This window comes from Sorex fumeus, unplaced genomic scaffold, assembly GCF_029834395.1.
Source record: "Sorex fumeus unplaced genomic scaffold, SorFum_2.1 ptg000061l, whole genome shotgun sequence".
Lineage (NCBI taxonomy): Eukaryota > Metazoa > Chordata > Mammalia > Eulipotyphla > Soricidae > Sorex > Sorex fumeus.
This window is the reverse complement of record NW_026606118.1, coordinates 2,394,284-2,415,499: the sequence shown is the minus strand read 5'-3', so window position 1 is coordinate 2,415,499 and position 21,216 is coordinate 2,394,284. Positions and strand designations below refer to the sequence as shown.

The 21,216-nt window shown below is 47.2% G+C and overlaps 1 protein-coding gene across 2 annotated transcripts in view; it reads left to right on the top strand.

Moving 5' to 3' along the window:
* The window catches only part of PACRG (parkin coregulated), a 418,491-nt gene that overhangs the window by 240,961 nt on the left and 156,314 nt on the right, over positions 1-21,216 (top strand). For both annotated transcript variants that reach the window (XM_056126203.1, XM_056126202.1), the window contains exon 3: positions 18,337-18,508. In XM_056126203.1, coding sequence (XP_055982178.1) covers positions 18,337-18,508 — 172 coding nt within the window. The remainder of the gene's footprint in view (positions 1-18,336; positions 18,509-21,216) is intronic.

Genomic DNA, 21,216 nt, shown 5'->3' with positions numbered 1-21,216 from the left:
CCTGGTCTTAACAGCACCTGAATTCTTACTCTCTTGAATTCTGACCCTTTGGTCGGTCGAGGGGGTTCGATTTGCCGGTGTCTTAGCTACTTGAGGGTCAGTTTTTGTTGTTTATTCCCACATTTTACAACTAATGCCACTGGTGCAAGTCCTGAATGATAGGTTTCTAACCCTGTCTCAATTCCCAGAGTTCCGCCAGCACTCTTCAGACCTAATGAATATTTCTTGCTATGGCCCTTTGAGACCCCTTATTGTCCCCAAAGACAATATTCCCTTGCCTATTTTTAGCATTACTCAGCAACAATATAGAGAGAAAAACTTTGAAGATGTTGCACAGATTGTGACACGCACGTGCTCCTTTCTAGCCCTGCCCTAGTTTTTAAAGTGCTATTTAAAAAAACAAAAGTTTTAGAACATGCCCTTAACGGTGGCAGGTGACAGAAGGCAGAGTCTTTCAAACTTCTAGAACAAGGGATTATTTCTTTTTTATTTATTGCTCTTGAAAGCGTTGCTCTCTGGCTGCTCTGGTAGGTGCGTGTGATTCCTGGATAATAAAGGTTAAGTGTGCATAAATTCGAGATGTGCTCACGCCGACCTTTCGCTGCCTTGTTAGCGTTTTGACAGAAACTTAAAATAAGGTTACTCCATAAAATAATTCGGTTCTCCATTTCCAAGTCCAGATTTGTTACTGGGTAATGAATATCCACCAGCCAGACAGAGCCATCCATATCTGAAGTAAAATAGCATAGCACATCATCAAGAGAGTGACGAGGGCAAGCCGGTGGCAGGAAGGGAATGCTAGTTTCCAAGACTCTCTCTCTCTCTTCTCTCTCTCTCTCTTCTCTCTCTCTCTTCTCTCTCTCTTCTCTCTCTTCTCTCTCTTCTCTCTTCTCTCTCTCTCTTCTCTCTCTCTTCTCTCTCCCTCTGTCTCTTCTCTCTCTTCTCTCTGTCTCTTCTCTCTCTCTTCTCTCTCTTCTCTCTCTTCTCTCTCTCTTCTCTCTCTCTCTCTTCTCTCTCTTCTCTCTTCTCTCTCTTCTCTCTTCTCTCTCTCTCTCTCTCTCTCTCTCTCTCTCTCTCTCTCTCTCTCTCCCCACTTGGTCTTCGCTGCGTCTCTGAGTCTTGACTGGAGACCTGTGTGTCCGTGAATATTGGGGCTATTTGATCTCTTCCGGGATTGAATCATGAGTCTGTGAAACCGGGCAGTAGATGAACTGCATGGCAGCGGGTGTGGGATGTGGGTGACTTCTGCACTTGATTTTTCTGATTTCTCTTACCAACCAAAGTAGGAGAGCCCAGCAAGGTGCCGAGAGTATCCCGCCTGAGCCTTGGCAAGCTCCCCGTGATGTATTTGATATGCCAAAAACAGTAATAATGATGGGTCTCATTCCCCTGACCCTGAAAGAACCTCCAATAAGGCAGCGTTGGGAAAGGTGAGTAAGGAGCGGCTGCTAAAATCTCAGGGCTGGGACAAATGGAGACGTTACTGGTGCCTGCTCGAGTAAATCGATGAACAATGGGATGACAGTGACAGTGACAGTGAATCAAAGGACTCTCAGGCGGTGTCACGTGGACAATCACAAAACTTCCAATACAAGGATTTTGTTTTCCTTTCCCTTTTGAAGTAAGTGTCTGATATTGGGCTGGCCAGGACTCCCAGTACTCTGTTGGACAGAAATGCTACAAATCTTTTTGTCTCCTTTCTAGACATATTGGGAGTTTTCCTTGCTGTAAGTTTTTGCTTGGAACTTTCATGCTTTGATCTGCACCTATGAAGCCAATCCCCACTTCCCCTTGGTGGTACCAAAAAATCCTGGTATTTCTACCGACCATAATGGAAATTTTCCCAATGTTGCACTATAAATGAGAATGTGATAGGATTTTGCTTGGAGGTGATATAGCATCGAGGAATGTTATTATCTGCATCTACTAGATGATCTGCATTTGCCTCCTCTAACCTCAAGATGTAAACTGGATGCTGAAATACCGGGATTCCTGTCACACAGCTTCACGGCTGTGATTGGGCCCCTGGTGTGCTGCTGCGGTCAGCTGCCCGGGCTCTCTCTGGTGTCGAGGGCCTGTGCTCTTGCCTGCCTTTCCTGTGAGGACTCTGCAGCCTCAGCGAGCCTCGCCAGCTCTCCTCCTCCTCGTCAGCTTCCTCGGCGCCCCGCAGACACCCACTTCTCCCGTTTCTCTTAAGGTTGAGTCACGTCATTGTAAGTCAGATCATAACATGTTGTCATAAGGCTTTTTTCTCTGATGCGTGAGTGATATTAAAGTATTTCTCAATTGCTGGATGTGTGGGAGTTTAAAGTTCGACTACCTTTTTGTTAATGACTTGTTATTTTCCTTCATTTTCCTCGGTTCATATGACACTCTTGACAGGGATACTTTTGTATTTCTTGATGCTCATTTAATGGCTTCGCTTTCAAAACTCTCTGTGTACACGTATAAAGACTATGATTTAACTGTAGAAGGCAAGGTGGGTTTTTGTTTGTTTTGGCTTTTGTTTGTGTGTCTATGTATGTGTATGGCGGGGAGGCAGTGTCTCCCATGCAGTAATCAGGGACCCCAGGGGTCACTCCTGGTGATACTCAGTCTAACCAGGGCTAGAAATTCAATTCTACAGACTGACAATGTGCAGCGAGTCTGGTGCTATGTTCTGGGCGGAGTAGGGGGGCATGGAGGGAGGAGGCATAGAGACCTTTAGAGCCAGAACAATGGTGCCAGGGGGTCTTCAGGGCTGAGCTTTGAACTCAGGTGGGCACATACAAAGCATGGCCCCCCTAACTACTGAGCTCTCTCCCTAGCCCTGAAGTTACATCGGATACATTTGGGAGAAGTTATGTTTAAAATGTACATCTAAATTTCATAATGCAAAGGAAACAAATTATGAAAATGCAAAATAAAACTAGAAAACGAAAGTAATAATAGCAAAACTAGCCCATCATATAATAGCACTTAAATATTTATGATAATTAAATTACATAGCATCAGTTCATGAATAAGAAAGATAGGTCGAAGACACAAAGCAGAAAGCCAAAAATTGAACTTTATGAAGTCAGGAAGAATCTGACCAGAGGAAACCTGTCCAACAAATGCACCAAGACAACTGGTAGACCTCTGGAGAATTAGTACGGCTGAAAGAACGTCTCAAACTTTCCACCAAGGGAAGTTACATATTGTTTAATGATTTAAATGTAAAGATATTTTGAAAGTACTATAATAAACAATTATAAATAATCTTTTCCAATCCTTTTATTTATTCTTAAATAGTATGGGAGAAAATCTCTCTAATGATGTTTCAGAATTTACAACCTATAAAAGGTGAATAGGTTCTAAAATAAAAAATATCTACCTGGCAAAAGAAAAATTTGAAACTGTCACACATAAAAGAAAAATCTCCATTAATATAAAAGTACTCCTAAAATTTAAAAGGTCAGTACCTCAGAAGGAAAAAAGTGACAAAAATGAAAATACAATCCACAGAAAAAGATATACAAAGAGCTTTCAAAGGTATCTTTTAAAAATTATTATTCTTAGAGGAAGAGAAATAGGAGTTAAAAAATACAGAAATACCATTTTTTCAATAATATGTGAAGAATCAACTCAGATAGCAAAAAGAAGATAGAATAGGGGTTCAGGTGCTTGCATGAACCAACCCCAGCTCAGTCCCCAGCATCACATATGACCCTGTGAGCACAGCCAGGAGTGATCCCTGAGTACAGAGCCAGAAATGAGCCCTGAGCAACAAAAGGTATAGCCCAAGCCTTTACCTCAAAGTACCAAGTTACAATTCTTTTGGGATAGGTAATAGAAAACAGGTACTCTCGCTGATTGTCGAGGAGAACATAATTAAAATTAAAGCACCACTTAACAATTGCAGGCATGTATTTTTCTTTGGAAAGTCAATTTCTCTTCTGGGAATTTTCTGTATTTACTATTTCTTTTTCCATTCTTTCACTTCCATGCTCCTTTGTCGTTATAGCTTGGATGTACCTCTCATAAATAACTTTATAACTGAAGTATACTTTTCCTCTTTTGAGAACACATCCCATAACAAGATCATTTAACCCATTTGTACTTATTAAGATTGCTTATATATTTGAATTCATTCTTCATATTTATTCCTCTGTGTTTTTTCCTGGGGATGAAGAGGAAGATGTTTAACCAAACTTTGGTTGGGTTTCTGGAGTTTATACCTTCCTTCTACAGCATTTTTTTTCTTGCAAGCCCATTTTATTTATATATTTTCAACACACATCCGTGCACTTTAATATACTTAATTACCTGGTTGTGTCTAGAGTTAATTCACAGCTCTCTATTCATCTCTATAAATACAAGAATCCTGCATGACTCAAGTCAGCTTCCCATTAGCTTCTCCACCTTTCCTTTCTACTCTTGCAGCTTTACTTTTTAAACCCACCATATTGATAGCTATTATATTTTTATTATAGCTATTTAATATAGCTATTATATTTTTATTTTTTATATTATATTCGGGCCTCCCAAAGAGGAATTGAAAGAGCTATGCTTGGAATACCACGTTTCACTCAAATGAGAGAAAGAATCCGGAGTTCCGACATCTGTCAACGATCAAGAATCAGGGATGCTGTCTCATTTGCCAAGGTGTCAAAAATCAGATGGGCTGGTCACGTAATGAGATTAAAAGACGACCGCTGGACTAGAGCTGTTACTGACTGGATTCCACGGGATGTCAAAAGACCGTGTGGCCGCCCACCTAGCAGATGGTCAGACTTCTTTATCAAGATCATGAATGATCGGTTTGAGGCTCTTTCTGTTCCTAGAGCGAACAGACGCCATTGGGCTACACTAGCACGCGACAGGGACAGATGGGGACGTTACTGGAGCCCGCTGGAGCAAATCGACGATTAACAGGAAGTCAAGTGATCAAGTTATTATATTTTTATTTGCTCCGCCCCCTTCCTCTCTGATCTCAGTTCTGTTATAATCCCATGATCTGGTTTTATTTTCTTTGTATGTTTATTTGCTTTGCCTCTTCACTTAATCACTTAATCACTTAACTTCCCGTTAGTCTTCGATTTGCTCGAGCGGGCGCCAGTAACGTCTCCATTTGTCCCTGTCGTGTGCTAGTGTAGCCCAGTGGCATCTGTTCGCTCCGGGAACATGAAGGGCCTCAAACCGATCGTTCATGATCTTGATGAAGAAGTCTGACCATCTGGTAGGTGGGCGGCCACGCGGTCTTTTGACATCCCGTGGAATCCAGTCGGTAACAGCTTTAGTCCAGCGGTCGTCTTTAAATCTCATTATGTGACCAGCCCATCTGATTTTCGACACCTTGGCAAATGAGACAGCGTCCCTGATTCTTGATCGTCGACGGATGTCAGAACTCTGGATTCTTTCTCTCATTTGAGTGAAACGTGATATTCCAAGCATAGCTCTTTCTATTCTTCTTTGGGAGACCTGAATAGCGTTCTCATCTTGTTTGCGTAGGGCCCAGGTCTCTGAGGCATATGTTAATGCAGGAAGAACAGTGGAATCAAAGAGATGTGCCCAGAGCCGGAGGTTCTTCATCCTCTTAGCTATTTCTTCGACTTTCTTGAAGGCGTTCCAAGCCGCTCTCTTCCTCCTGCGCAGCTCGGGTGCCAGGTCATTTGTCATGTTGACCTCTCGACCTAGGTACACATAGCTGTTGCATTTGGAGATGGTCATTCCGTTGAGAGTGAATGGGGCGTCAGGAATGAGGCTGTTTCTCATAAACATTGTCTTCGTAAGATTCAGTTGTAGTCCTACCTTTCCACACTCACGGTCAAAGTCGGCCAGCATTTGTGCCGCTTGGCTGATGTTTGGTGTTATTAAAACAATGTCATCAGCAAAGTGGAGGTGGTGTAGTTGCCGACCGTCTATCTTCACTCCCATTCCTTCCCATTCCAGTCGTCGCATGATGTTCTCGAGGGTGGCACTGAAGAGTTTCGGTGAAATGGTATCACCCTGCCGCACCCCTCTCTTGACATCAACGATCACTTCTTTGTAGAATGGTGAGATCCTGGTAGTGAATCCGCAATACAGCTCACGGAGGATCCTGATGTATTGGGCTTGAATGCCCTGATTGGCTAGGGCTTCAATGACCGCTTCTGTCTCAACAGAATCAAAGGCCTTCTTTAAATCAATGAACGTTAAACAGAGCGGCATCTTGAACTCCCGAGAAACCTCAATGAGCTTGGTTATCGTGTGGATATGGTCGATGGTGCTGAATCCTTTGCGGAACCCGGCTTGCTCGCATGGTTGTCCTTCATCTAGTGTTCTGCCAATCCTATTTAGGATGACTCCAGTGAACAACTTGTAGATGACAGACAATAGGCAGATCGGGCGATAGTTGCCAATGTCATGGATGTCTCCCTTCTTGAACAGTAGTACGGTCCTGCTGGTTTTCCACTGGGATGGAACCTTGCATTCAGACAGGTAGCAAGTGAAGAGCCGAGCCAGTGTATTGATGAGTACTGACGGCAGGTTCTTCAGATGTTCAGGTCTGACCTTGTCTAGGCCGGGTGCTGTTTGTTTCTTTACCGACGAAATGGCGTGTCGGATTTCGGAAGGGAGAACGTTGGGAACGACATATCCATCCTATGGAATTTGGTATGTCGGCAAGTGGACATGGCTATCGAAGAGATTTGAGTAGAAGTCATGGATAATCTTCTCCATTGCCATTCTGGAGGATGTAATGGATCCATCAGGACGTCGGAGGGCAGTCATCTTGGTCTTGTAGTTGGCAAAGGACAGGCGGACTTCACGAATACTTTTCCCGGCTTCTGCTGCATCTACCAGTACTTCTGCTCTTCTCTCTTTGAGGTCTTCCTTGATCGCATCTCTGCACTGCTTTGCGAGCTCGGATGTTAGCTTGTGGTTGCCTGAGGCATGCGCCAAACCACGCTGGCGAATTAGCTCAAGAGTTTTTGAAGATAGGCGATTTTTTGTGGCTATCTCTCTCTTGGCGTTCCTCGCACATTCATGGAGGTGCTGAACCAGTCGATCGTATTCCTCGTCAATGTTGTCAACAATGGCATCTTCCCATGTTGCCACAATTGTACCAAAGAGTTCCCAGTTGGTGGTCATTCTGGGAATTCTCTTTTTGAACTTTGCAGCCCTTTCTCCCCACTCTGTGAAGTAGAATTTTGCACGAAGGAGACGGTGGTCCGATCCCGTTCGAAATTTTGGGACAACAGCGACATCAGTCAGGCAAAACCACCGATTGAATATGATGTGGTCTATTTCGTTGTGGAATCGTTCACCGGGAGACTCCCATGTCCATCGTTTAGATTCTGCCTTCTGGAACTGTGAGTTACCATGAATGGTCTTGGTCGACATGATGAACTCAGACAGTCTCTCACCCTGTTCGTTCCATTCTAGGCCATGGGTCCCGATGTGAAGTTCTTCAGCTGATCTTCTCGGTCCTATCTTGGCATTAAAATCACCCACAATGATCTTGTAGAAGGTGTGGTCTTCTTTATAGAACTTCTCTAGCTCCATGTAGAACTTCTCGATTTCTCTTTCATCATAATGAGATGTTGGTGCATAGACAATGAAGATAGAAACTGCAGGCAGTGAGCCACATCTATTCAAATGTAAACGTCCGATTTGGGTTGTTAGGCATTTGAATGAATCAATGCTCTTGGCCAGGTTTGTGTTGACAAGGACACCGACGCCTCCAACACCTCTTTTATCGCATGTTCCGAGGAACAATTCTTCTCCAGTGTCGAAAACGGCATGGTGAGATTCGTGCCTTCTTGTCTCGGTCAGACCAATGATGTTGTACTTGATCATTCGCGCTTGTACCATCAGGTCCTCGATGGATGCATCTGATGCTAGCGTACGTGCATTGAAAGTACAGACGATCATTTTTGTCTTCCTTCGTTGTGGCAGCCTAGTTCGGCCTTGAGATTTTATCGGCCTCTCCTTTCTCATCCTTCTCAGTGCTGCCATGTCGGTGAAGCCTTCAGGGTCAGGTGAATGAGACCAGTTGTAGTTACTGGTTTTGGCATATCGAATACACAACGGATAGCTTGCCAGGCTCTTCCGTGCGGGTGGAATACTCTCAGTAGCTTGCCAGTCTTTCTGAGAGGGATAGAGGCTCTTGGGGCGACCTCTAATCACCCTTGTAGGTGTTACCATATTTGAACCCTATCAAATATAATCCTATTATATATAATGCCTCTTCACATTATATATATATATATATTAGAAAGATGATCTGGTCAATGTACTTCTTTTTATGATTCATTTAGACAATCTCTCCAGTTCCATTTCTGTTCTTGCCAATAACAACTGTTGATGGTCCCTTCCATATATGTAGCACGTCTTCTTTATCCAGTAATATGTGGCCAGGCATTTGTGGGAACATTGTCTCCATGGCCTGGCTCTTGTGAGTAATGCTTTAATAAAAACGAGAGCAAGTATCTTCTTGAATTAGTGTTTTCATAATTTTTTTTCAGGTAAAAACCTAAAATAGAACTTTCTAGATCATTGACAGGTCTATTTTTAAATGTTTTGAGGAATATACTTTCTTTGTTGAGTTTCATAGAGGTTGTACCAGTTACATTTCTACTGATGAAATACAAAGGAGGGGTCTAGTTGATTTTAATTTTTTTCCTATGACTATTAGAGGTTCAAAGCTTTCTAGAAACATGCCTAAATATTTATCTTCAATTGAAGATTCACAGCCCTTAATTATGGGAAGCTCCGAACTATTCTTTCTTCCAGTTCTCCCATTGTCTACATGCCTACGCCGGATCCTCTGTGACATTCCCTTAAGTGGGTGCTTCCTGGGTCCGAGGTTTCTCTGCATCCTTTCTGTGGCTCTCATCCCTGTGCAAGCACCTACTCTCTGGGACTGAAATTTTCTCTCATCTGTGCTCAATCTGCGATCAGCCTCATATGAGCACAGTGGAAAATCCCTCCACCTGTCTTGTTTCTGCTGAAATGAACCAATGACTAAATGAACATTAGACAGATGAGAGGGAGGAAAGAGCCAACCCGAAAACATAGACAAAGAGGATTTACGTGGCTGAAAGTCCTAGAATGAAGGGGAGCTGGCCAGGCATGTGCATCAAGGAGAAAGAGGGGGTCCCACATGATGGTGAGAGAGGAGCTGGCTTCAGGAGTTGGTCCCCAGGTGATGGAGAGAGAAGCTGGCTCCAGAAGGGAGTACCCAGGTAATGGAGAGAGGAGCTGCTTCAGGAGGGTTCTCAGGTGATGGGAGAGAGGAGCTGGCTCAGAAGGGGGTCCCGTGTTCATTGCAGCACTCTTTACAATAGCCAGAATCTGGAAAAAACCCGAGTGCCCGAGAACAGATGACTGGTTAAAGAAACTTTGGTACATTTACACAATGGAGTACTATGTAGCTGTTAGAAAAGATGAAGTTATGAAATTTACATACAAGTGGTACTACATGGAAAGTATCATGTTAAGCGAAATGAGTCAGAAAGAGCGGGATAGACACAGAAAGATTGCATTCATCTGGGGAACATAAAGCAACAAAACGGGAGACTAACACCCAGGAAGGGCTCAGATTAGTACCAGGAATTTTGCTCCATGACTTGAAGGCCAGTCACATGTGCTAGGGGAGAAGGAAGCTCAGATAGAGAAGAGAGCACCAAATAAAGGGTGTTGTGAAGACCCTCCCAGGGTGGGAGAGACATGCTAAAAGTAGTCTATAGACCAAACATGATTGCCACTCAATGCCTCTCTGGCAAAACACAGTACCCAAAAGAAGAGCGAGAGAACAGGGGGGAATGCCCTGCCACAGCGGCAGGGTGGGACGGGGGCGGGGGGGGATGGGGGGTGGGAGGGATGCTAGGACCCGTGGTGGGGGAGGATGGGCACTGGTGGAGGGATGGGTACTTGATCATTGTATAACTGAAACCCAAGCACAAAAATTTATAAGTCTATAAGTGTACTTCATGGTGTTTCACTAAAAAAAAATAATTAAATTAAATTAAATTAAATTAAACAATGAAAAAAAAAGTGGAAAGAAAAAAAAAGAAGAAGAAGGGGGTCCCAGGTGATAGAGAGAGAGGTTGCTGGCTTCAGGAGGGTCCCCAGGTGATGGCAGAGGGGAGGTGACTTCATAGGGCCATGCCTCACCTCCACACCTGTGCCTTGCCTGGATCTTGGTTTCTCTGATGCAAAGACTTATTTCATGATATGTGCCCAGATGTAGGTTGTATGCATTTTTTTAAGGAATGGTGCCAGTTTCTCCAGAGCTCCCTCTTCTCACACAGGCAGGGTGTGAGAAAAGTCCTACTCTGAGCATCCTGGAAAAACTCTCTGATCTCTTGCGGGAACATTGATCCCACACTAGCTGCTGTGTTTTGAAGTTGATTCTAGAAGTTATTTTTCAGCTTTATTTGATTTGCTTTTAAGCGAGCTATTTTACCATTTTAAGCTTGCATTTGCTTTTGTTTGGGGGGAATTACACCCAGCAGTGCTGAAGGGCTCCTCCTGGCTCTGTGCTCAGGGCCCATCTGCGGAGCTACTTAGAGGATTATGTGGTTCCGGGGATTGTACCAGGGCCTCCTGGGTGCACAGCAGGCCCTCCAGCCCTTTGGGCTCTCTTTCCAGGCCCTGTTTTCAACATTTTTGTTTTATTTTAAGCGGTGCTCAGGCATCACTCCTGGAAGTACTCGGGGACCCTATGAGGTGCTGGAAATCCAACTGAGTTCGGCCGCGTGCAAGCAAGGCCCCTGCCCACTGCACAATTGCTCTGACACCACGTTTTAAACTTCAAAAACGTTTCCTTGGGATTTTCCTCCATTCTCAAATTTGATATTTCCTGTTGTTCCTTAGATCACAGAGTTTTCAGATGGAGAGCTGCGTCGCATATCGTCGCATATCAGGTTCCCTGTCTGTGTCTGCAGACAGGGGGAGTCTCCCGGGGGGCTGCCGGCAGGGGTCTCGGTCACACCCCGTGTCTCTGCTTCACCCCTTCTCGTGCCCACCCTCCAGAGACACCACAGTCTCAGTCCTGGAGTGACACGCGTCTGTCTCTGCTCCCCCCGTGCGGCTGGTTCTGCCTCTGCCCTAACCAAGGAAGTCCTTGTACTAATGTTACAGTTGTTAAGACTTTGCAATTCCAGGATTCATATCAGTTTTGCCTGTGGTCTTATCCAGCTATCTCCTTTATTTTTTTACAAAAAAGTCTTTTTTTTTAACGTTGACATATATTGTTTTGTATTTTTTAAAGTCATGCATTATTAGATGAGTTTGGCTCATCATGTATACATATAGTACTCATCATTTATATATAAAATAATATCAGTCATTTCTAGTTTTTCATTACAACTGCCACTGCAATCATTTAAAAAATGATATTCCATCCATGTTTGAAATCTGTTTTACAGTGTGCAGTTACATATTTGCTAGCATTACATAATGCCTAGATGATTTATACAATCTCTTGCAATAACTTGGTATCTTCCTAGAAGGTGAATAAAAGTGACTTAAAGCTTTATTTTATGTCAGAAGTCCATGTGAGGTTATAATATATTGCTATCTATATTATACTGTTTTAGATTCCCTTGTGGTTTTAAACAAAATCCTCAGGAGTCCTATTTCCAATATTATGTTTGCTAATTGGAGCAGGGCCGTGGAGAGTGGAAGTGAAGGTCCTGATGTGAGATTTAATGGAAATGACTTCATCGTGCTCCTGACCTTTTGATATGGTCTTACAGCAGTAGATGCTGGTCATGAGTCTAAAATGGGGCTTTCGATAGGTCAAGTCCAGTTCGAATTTTATTGCCTTGACCAGAGGCCACCGTTGAGAATTAGAGATCAAGTCGCAAGTACTCCGTAACCTTTGAAAAGTCATAAAACCTACGCCTGAGAGAGAGTGTGATCAGGAGCTCCAGGAAGGGAAACAACAGTTACAGTTGGAACCTCAACCCTCATCTGCCCATGTCTCACTGACCTTGTTCTGTGCCTCACTCCAAAGAGTTTTCTTTTAATTCTGGATTTTTTTTTGCATAAATCTTGAAGAAAGATTGTGAACTTTATTTTATTATTATTTTTATAATTTTTTTGCTTTTGGTGCCACACCTAATGATGCATAGGGGTTACTTCTGGCTCATTAACTCATGAATCACTCCTGGTGGTGCTCAGGGGACCATATGGGATGCTGGGAATCGAACCTGGGTTGGCCGCGTGCAAGGCAAACTTCTTACCTGCTGTGCTATTGCTCCAGCCCCTGAACTTTATTTTTATGGTGATACTGAAGAAATATAACGTATGATATTTCTCATTAAAATGAATTAGTTTCAAGACTCAATGAAAAGTCTGGTGGATCCCAGAGAGGAGGGAGATGGGCGTGGGACTTACTGGTGGAGGGATTAGGATGTTCTTGGTGACAGTTTTACACAGCAAGAGGTGTGAGGTTAGCCCCTGACATGGCATAACAATGTTTTGGAATTTATTCATTGTTACAGTTGAAGTGTCATGTTAGTGTTTGTGGTGTGGCTGAATCCAGACACTGCCCCTTTCCCTGCCGAACCTCCTTCATTGCGGTTTTGCAGTGTCCTTCCTTAAGTGACCTCTAGCTCACCTTTATCTCTTCCCCAGCCCCAGTTTTATAATCCACGGCCAAAAGCTTGTGACTATTCAGTACTGTGTATGAAATGTCATAAAAATTATAAGCCAATCATAAACACAGAAGACAAAAATGAAAAAGAAAACAATTCAATTATAAGTTATTTTAATAATGTTTTCCATAACTGGAAAGAGTTTTGTTGCTAAATAAATAGTGAAAATGACCTTTTATACATCTACAGGACAAGTTTAAAAGCACTTGAAGGGGTAATTAGTCATTATGTGATAAATAGGCATACAGTGGCACATAAGAAAGCCCCGAGTTTGTCTGTTTAATTTTTGCTTTGAACCTTGAATTGCTCTCACATTTAACACTTTTATTTGTAAAGATCATGGGGTCTTGAGAGATTCTCAGAGAGTCGAGTGCAATGCCAGTTTCCGTCCCTCAGGACTCTGTGACCCTCTGACCACCAGGAGTGAGTCTTGAGCGTTGCTGGGTGTGACCCTCTGAAAGAAGCTCTGTTTCATTATTGTCCATGTATCAATCATGAACCTACACTCATATGCTCTCGATGTTCCTGTGAATACTAGTAACTTCTCTTTCTGAGGCTTGAAAGCAGAATAGCAAATTGGACCCTGAGGGATTCCTGTGAAATGAGAGTAAACAGAAATGCTAAGAAGTCCGTCCTCATTGTGCCTGATTCTTAAAACCCCTGGAATGGAATCGCTCCCAGTGAAGAACAAAGGCAGCATTTTAGCTGCAGGACACATCGTGTACCAAGCGGGCATGTTCTAGCATGCTGTGGGCCAGTGTTCCACGGCCGACTCTTGATGGTTCTGGGCCACCTGCAGCTCCCGGGCCGCCCGTCACTCCACAGCTGCCTTCATCCCCCGCTAAGCATCCTTCTCAAGGAGCCAACGCAGGCCAGAGCCAGAAGGTCAGCTTTAAAGCGAACACACACCCACTGAGGATTCTCCTTGTAGGGGCCGACACCCTGGTAGTCCACGACAGGCCCCCTGAACGACAGAACTTAAAAAGTGGCCAAGCCGGGTATCCTAGAGGAAAGGGCAGTTCAGATAGAGAAGGGAGCACCAAATAAAGGATGTTTGGAGGATCCTCCCAGGAGGGGAGATGCACGTCGAAAGTAGACTATGGACTGAACATGTTTGCCACTCAATGCCTCTTTTGCAGACCACAACACCCAAAAGGAGAGAGAGAACACAGGGGATTGCCCTGCCACAGAGACAGGGGGGATGGGGGGATGGGGGTGGGAGGGATATTATCCATGGTGGTGGAAAATGGGCACTGGTGGAGGGATGGGTATCTGATCATTGTATAATTGAAACCAAAGCACAAAAAATTGTAAATCTACAACTGTAAAAAAATAAATAAATAAAAATAAAAAAAAGTGGCCGTGAGTACACGTGAGAAGGACTAAAAAGCATCAGGCAGGCACCAGGCAGCCATGCATGCCTAGCCCAGGCCAACGGAGACGCCCGGAGTCTCAAGGGGCCAGAGAGTCTTGAAAGGAAACTGTGAGTTCAGAGAGCCTCAAGGGAGGCGTAGGTAGGCCAGGTCTTGCCAGGAACAGAAGGCACCAGGCCCCCAGGGACCGTGCAGGAGGACAGGGCATAGCCACAAGGCTCAGCGAAGATCAGGGAGGCTCATAGCAGGTCCCAGGGGTATGGGGAGAGGGGATGGGTGAGAAGGGGGCCCGGTGACACTCTTGGCACTGAGAAGGTAGGCGAGCCAGGGTTGAGGTGGAGCTATCATAAAACAGCACATGACAGAGGCACTTGTTCAAAAGTGGACTTGGTAAGAGAGATGGTGAGGGCTGGAGCGGTAGCACAGCGGGTAGGGCGTTTGCCTTGCATGCGGCCGACCCGGGTTCAATCCCCGGCATCCCATACAGTCCCCCAAGCACTGCCAGGAGTAATTCCTGAGTGCAAAGCCAGAGTAACCCCTAAGCATTTCTGGGTGTGACCCAAAAAGCAAAATAAAAAAGAGATGGTGAATTGGACGCAGAGTTTGAGTGAAAGTAGCCATAGAGTATTGAGGGCAGACAACGTGGCAAGGTCGTGTCACATGGTCACCCACTGTGTCATTCTGATGAGCACAGTAAAGGGACCCTTGGGGAAGGGTCATGGTGACCTCTGGATGAAGGGGGAGATGGGTTAGAGGAGAGTGGGAGTGGGAACCGTCGACAGCTTAACAGAGAAGCAGTGAAGAAGGGTGGAGCAGTAGGAAGCAGCTGATGACCAAAAATAAAATGCATCAAATAAAAGTCCGCTGTATTATTCAGAGGAAACCAGTGCACAGAGGGGGCGGCAAAGTTCTTGATTTTAAATACAATGTGAGAGAATTTCCCAAGGCAAAACTCATCAACTGAAATCGTATTACAATAACAAAAATAGGAACCCTGTCAAGATTCAGGCAGAAAAGATACTTACACACAGAAGGAAAGAAAGTCATTCTGCAGCAAATAGAGAAATGACTATAGAACATGGAGCAATTTGTTTTCATCCTATAAATAAAGTAGCAAGTTGTTGTTCTCTTGCTAATACACAGGTCCGCAGTTATAATATAAATGCCTGATAATTAACCAGGGTTAAGCACTCACCAAAAGAGATCCTCTGGTAGGGAAGGAGGGAGACTGAGACATAAAGGTGTTTTTCAGTCTCTCATTCATTCACTCAGTCTTTCTTTTTCCATTCTTTTTCCTTTTTAGGTCACTTTGGGCAGTGCTCAGGGCTTACTCCTGGTTCTGTGCTCCCGGATCAAATGTGGAGCCAGGCATAGAAGTAGGGTTGGCCAAGTGCAAGGCAAGCGCCTCCACTCTTGGGCCATTTCTCCAACCCCTCACTCAGTCTTCCATTTAGTTCTCCTCTCCTTACAGCTCACTCTTGTCCTTTTCTGTCATTCAATCACTTCATTTCCCTTTCAAAAATGTTGGGATAAGAATGTTCTGTGCGCTCAGGAGTTGTTTGAAGTCATCTTATAAAATGGAAAAAAGAAAAAAATGCAAGGACAGAGAAAACATAATGGGGAAACCAGGAATGGCAAACGAACATGCCAGACGAAGACAATCTGGAGTCCCAGCCACAGGGATAAGGCCGTGAGGAGCGATGGATGCTTCACCAGTCGACCCGAATACCAAAGCTCTCGTGCCTCAGGGCATCGCCTGAAGGCAGGTCATTCCAGAGTCCAGGCTGCTTGATTTCAGTTCCAGTCCCTGCACTGACCTTAGGCAACTCTGTGCCTCAGTTTTCCACACATGTGCTGAGGGGCGGGTCCCTCCTCAAAGTGCTCAGGCCACCATCTAGTGCTGGCGATCAAACCTGAGCCTTTAGCATGCAAAACCTGCACCCATTCAGCCCCTGAGCTATCACGCTGGCCCTTAACTGGCTTCAAGTACAGAAAAACTCTAGAAAAACAGTGTTAAAGATATATCCTGTCCACTTCATGAGTAATGTAAATTGCATTACATACAAGAAATATGAAATAAAACTAACATTGATATCAACTGTCCTCTTGGTATTTTTTACTTCATTTAAACACCAAGGTTTACAGGGTCATTAAGGATACAATTGTTATGGGCATTTAATGTTCCAACACCAAAGATCTTCCTTCCACCATGTTCCCATTTTCCCAACCACCCTCAATGCCCACTTAGCAGGCACAAAATAACTCACTTTATATTTCTTGTTACAACTAAAGGACTAATAAAATTATTGAAAAATACTGCAGTTAAAGAAAATTTGTGGAAACCATTATATCTCTGCACGGGAGGTCATTAGATCCTTATCTGAGGGTTTACTGAGGTGTTTGTTGTTGCTGGTTGAGCCTTGTGTGCTCTTGTTTTTGTTAAGGAGCTTAGTTGGCTTCTCCAGTACTTTCCCATCTAATTCCGTGTGCTGCTACTGGGATGTCAGGATTGTGGAATTTGTAGGTGCTGTGTGGCCGCACACTTTAGAAGCAATACCCGCTGTAGAACTGAGCTGCTGAGTTTTCATGAAGGCAACTGTGGGTGTGGGTTTGGCTTCTGGGGCTTTGGGCAGTACAGGAGGGTTAAGGGAGGTTGCCCTTCCCCTTTGGGGAAGAAGACCCGAGTTCTCGGCCTGGGAACCAGAGTATGTGAAATTTGTGCTGTTTGGCGTCTCTGCAGAGATGGGTTGAGGAGCCGAGGTGTCGGGCCGCTGGCCCGGCGACAGCTGTGGGTGTCTCAGACTTGCTCAGGGCACAGCTCAGCCGGCCCCTTCCCCAGAGCACCTGGAGTTTCAGCCGAAAACTGGCAAGCCCATAAATTTGAACACCTGGCCTACATCTTTCCCGAGATTGAGGGATGACTCCGTGAAGTGGGGCCAGGGGATGTGTGAAGGCCTCCTTGGGGCGTGGGCATGGCCGCCGGAGTGGGTGGGGGCAATCGGGAGTCTTTTCATTTCATTTATTTCTGTTGCTGATGTTTGGGGCCACGCCCGGATGTGCTCAGGGATCACTCCTGGTGGGCCCAGGGAGCCTGATGGGGAGAGAACGCCAGTGGGCGTTGTGCAAGGCCAGCCCCCTAGGAGCCTCTAGAAGCATCTGGATGGCTGATTCCTGATGAGTTACTCCTGTGCCCAACTGGATGTTTGTGAGCTGACCAGGGATACGCCCCTGCTCGTCTCTGTGGGTCACTGACACTTCTGACTCCTAGCAAACATGCAGCAAGGGTGGGCAGTGTGCGGTGACTTGCACCTGGGGACACTCAGATCTGCGCCTGGGACTCGCCTCAAAGTCAGCCGGCTGCTGAGCAGCCAGTGTCCCTCCACAACTGACATGGTCAGGCCATGGTCACTGAGCAGTGGCCCGTGGGTAGCTCTCGGTCAGCACTGCGTTCCCCGCACCTGCTGCGTCCTGAGCAGAGACATCTGACGGGGCCGGGCCGTGGGCAGCGTGTGGTCTCTTCCCAGAAGCCACAGGTAAGGCTCCTTTACCTGAGAGGCCAGCAGCCCTTCCTGTCTGCCCCATCCGCGTCCCGGAGGTGCCTCCCTTCTCCTGTCACTGGGGCTCCCGGCTTCACCCAGAGCTCATGCTGCCCTACCCAGGGTCGCCAGCCACGCCCCACAAGCTCCTGCCACCGAGCCGGTCAGGGATATTCCCACACAATCTCTTTCCAGTTTTTTTATTTTTAATATTTCATTTTTACATGTGCGTGGGTCTCAGCCGGAGCTGCCACGCGGTTCCGGAAAGCGTCCTGGAGTGTGGCAACGGCTGGGTAGTGGGAGTAGTGTCGATGTGCTTTTGTTTAGTTTTGGTTGGGGGTGGCACCCCGGGCTTGGTCAGGGATCACTCCAGGGGTGCTCAGGGAACTGTACATGATGCCTGGATTGAATCGCAGTCACCCTCAAACAAGGCAACCTTTCTCTCCCTTGTCTGTGTTTTTGGAAGGTATTTTTTCAGCATTGGTGGTATATATTTCTTAAATCTTTCTTAATGTTGTATTTATGCCAACAAACTACTACAACCAAACTTCCCCTGGTATAGATTATAAAATGGATATTAATCTATTCCCCGGATAGAGATTGTGGTCTAACCTGCTGAGACTTTAAGGACAATGGTTCGTGGCCTCCAATCTTTTTGATAAAATACACTGCACGCCTTCAGGTACTTGGATGGATGAGTTTGCAGAATCTTCCGGCAGCTCTGGAGAGCTTGCACCTCAGACGTTGGCAGCAGCTGCCCCCCACGCCCCCACCGCTGCCCAGAATGCAGCTTCCCCTGACGCCCTCTCTCTCGTGCAGGTGGAGATCGAGAAACTGGACTACCACCACTACCTGCCTCTGTTCTTCGACGGGCTCTGTGAAATGACGTTCCCCTACGAGTTCTTTGCTCGACAAGGCATCCATGACATGCTGGAGCACGGGGGGAACAAGATCCTGCCCGTCATCCCGCAGCTCATCATCCCCATCAAAAGTAAGTGCTCGGGCAGGAGCGCGTCAGAACGCTCACTCAGTCCGCCACAGAGCCCACTCGGGAAGCTGGGAATGGACTTATGGGGTCAGACATCCCAAATCCCCAAATCCATCCCATCCTCCATGGCCCCCGGACTCAGCCATGCAACTCAGAGGCGGGGGCCTACTAACTGCGGTGCCACACCCCAGCACTGTCACCCCCAGCCTGTCACACCCCCAGCCCTGCCCCGTCTCCCGCCTCGCAGTGCCCGGCACTGCAGCAAGAAGGATTCGGTGCTGTTTAGGTTCCTGCGTCCCTGCAGAGCCCACAGGCCAGGGAATCGCTGCAGTTCTGCTCAGTGTGTGTCTGAAGCTGCTGAAGTGAGTCGGGAGAGATGACGTATGGGAAGGGGCCGTGTGTGCTTGGCTCTCTGTGGAGGGCACTGTGATGGGATGTTATGAGGGGCTGGGCGCAGACACCGTGTCCAGAAAACAGGCTCTTTCCCAGTCAGACACCCGCCATTCCAGAAGCCGCAAAACTTATTCCGGGAGTCCCTTTCACTCGGACCCTGACTCCTGCGGCCAGGGGCTGCCCAGGCCCAGGGCCAGTCTGCCTGCGAACCCACCGGACCCGACGGCCATGCTGGCCTCAGGACAGGCTGCACGCTGACTAGCTGAGAGCTGACCTGGCACCCGCCAGGAAGGAGGGTCTGGCTGTGTCCTGCTGGTCTTTCAGGTGGGTCTCGGGAGGCGGCCAGTGGTCCAGAATCAGGCAGGTGTCCCTAACTGGCATACATGCGACAGCTGTACGTGCCTCCTCCCAGCCCGACTGTGAGCATGGTTTTGACTCTCTCTCCAGGGGCAAAACTCAGCCTCACCATCACCAGCTCATAGCTGCCTGAAATCCTCACAAACTCCAAGGCTCCCTGGGAGGGGTCAGTGGGGGCTTGGGGGTTGCTGCAGCTCCGTTTCTAGAAGCTAGAATGTGTCCAGCATCCACACAAGGACTGAAATCCCCCAACCAGGGGGTCTGAAATCCCCCAACCGGGGGTGCGGGGAGGGTCTGAATCACTTCCCTTCCCTTTCTCCCCTCCTCCACCCAGGGTCCCGACTCCAAATCCCTCCTCGCGGGCACCCTCTGACTCACGCACTTCCACTCCCCGACTTCCACCTTCTGGAAAGAGGGGTCAGCAGCTCTGGGGCAGCCGCGGCCAGGGCTGACCAGGGAGCACTGGTTGCCACGAGCCTCGGGGTCACCTTGCAGGTGGGGAATGCCATCACTCTGAGGCATGCACTGAGGTTTTTCTTCATGCCACCAGTCAGGGAAGAGCCCAGGCCCATGGCAACCCACGGTTGCGGAAATTCCCCCAAACGTCTACCAAACAACCCAAGCAGCAGCCTTGAGAAGTGGGAAACCACTGTCATATTCACTGCCCCACTGGGCTCATGTTCTGGAACTGGGCCCAGAGCGAAGCAAGAGCTCCATGGTGTAGCGTTATCAGCGGGTCTGGGCACTCAGAGCACAGAAGCAAAACCCCCAAGCGTTTGAGTCTGCATAGCAGAATCTGGAGCACGTCAAGGACACGAGCACACCTGGAGTACCCTCCAGGTCACCAAGGTTACAAAGCAGGGCCACTTCAAGGCCATCGGAAATGCACTCCGCGGTCACGGCAGGTCGCCCGGACTCAGCCGCCCCTGGCCAGCCCCTGCTCTCTGGCCAGCTTGAAATATGGGAAGACCCTGTTTTCCTCATCACGGCGGCCTCAAGCCAAGAGGCACCCTAGGAGCTTTGCCTGGTGCCTCAGGTGGGGGTCGTTGAGTGGCCAGATGGCAGAGAGGCCCTGAGACATCCCCTCAGGGATAGTCAGAGCAATCACCACGCCCTTCCAGACAACAAGACAGGAGCACGTTGGCCCCGTACGCCCACACTGAGCGCGGGATCTGGAGGCCACACGGAGACACGGGCACGGAGGCCGTGGCCTCTGGGGCGGGAGCAAGTCAGGCTCCAGGGAAGGTTGGCGGGTGTGGGAGAAGTTGCAGAAGGTGCCTGCATGGAAGATGCTGCCCGGGATAGAGGTGGAGGCTGTAGCCCTACAACCAGTCTAACTCCAGACCAGAGCATTTGTGATCGGAAAAGACAAGCAGAGGAACAGGTGGGAAGAGCTTACCTGGAGACGAGGACCGATGGGGCCGAGAGCGGGAGGTAGGTGCCCGCGAGGAAACAGCCTGGCGATGCCTCTGGGGGCAGCCAAGACCCCATGTGTCTGAGGAAGGCAGGGAAGAGAAGCTGAGTCGAGATGGGTCTGCATGGGGTTTAATTTAGGAGAGGAAGAAAAACTTTCCACCATCTGCACAGAGGGGAGATAAGAGCCCACAAAAGCTGACAGGGTTACTAAGATTTTTTGCAACAGAAAATGCCCGTCACAATGGGAGGTTTTAGACAACGGGAGGAGAGAAGCCATTTGTGGACTTCCAGGAGATCAGCCGTGGAGGGTGGAGGTGTCTGGTGACTCCGTGAGGGGCACCCACCTGCTCCTCCTCCAGAAGCCCCTGAGATACGCAGCTGAGCAAGGCCAAGAACCCCGGATGGGCTACTCTGGTTTGGCGAGCACCCTTCAGAGCCACTGCACTAGAGTTTGAGTCTATGGTTTGGATCGTCGGTGAAAAGGAGTTTTCACAGCTGTAGGAAATGTCAAATAATGCTTTTTTTTAGTAATGCCTGGGGAAATC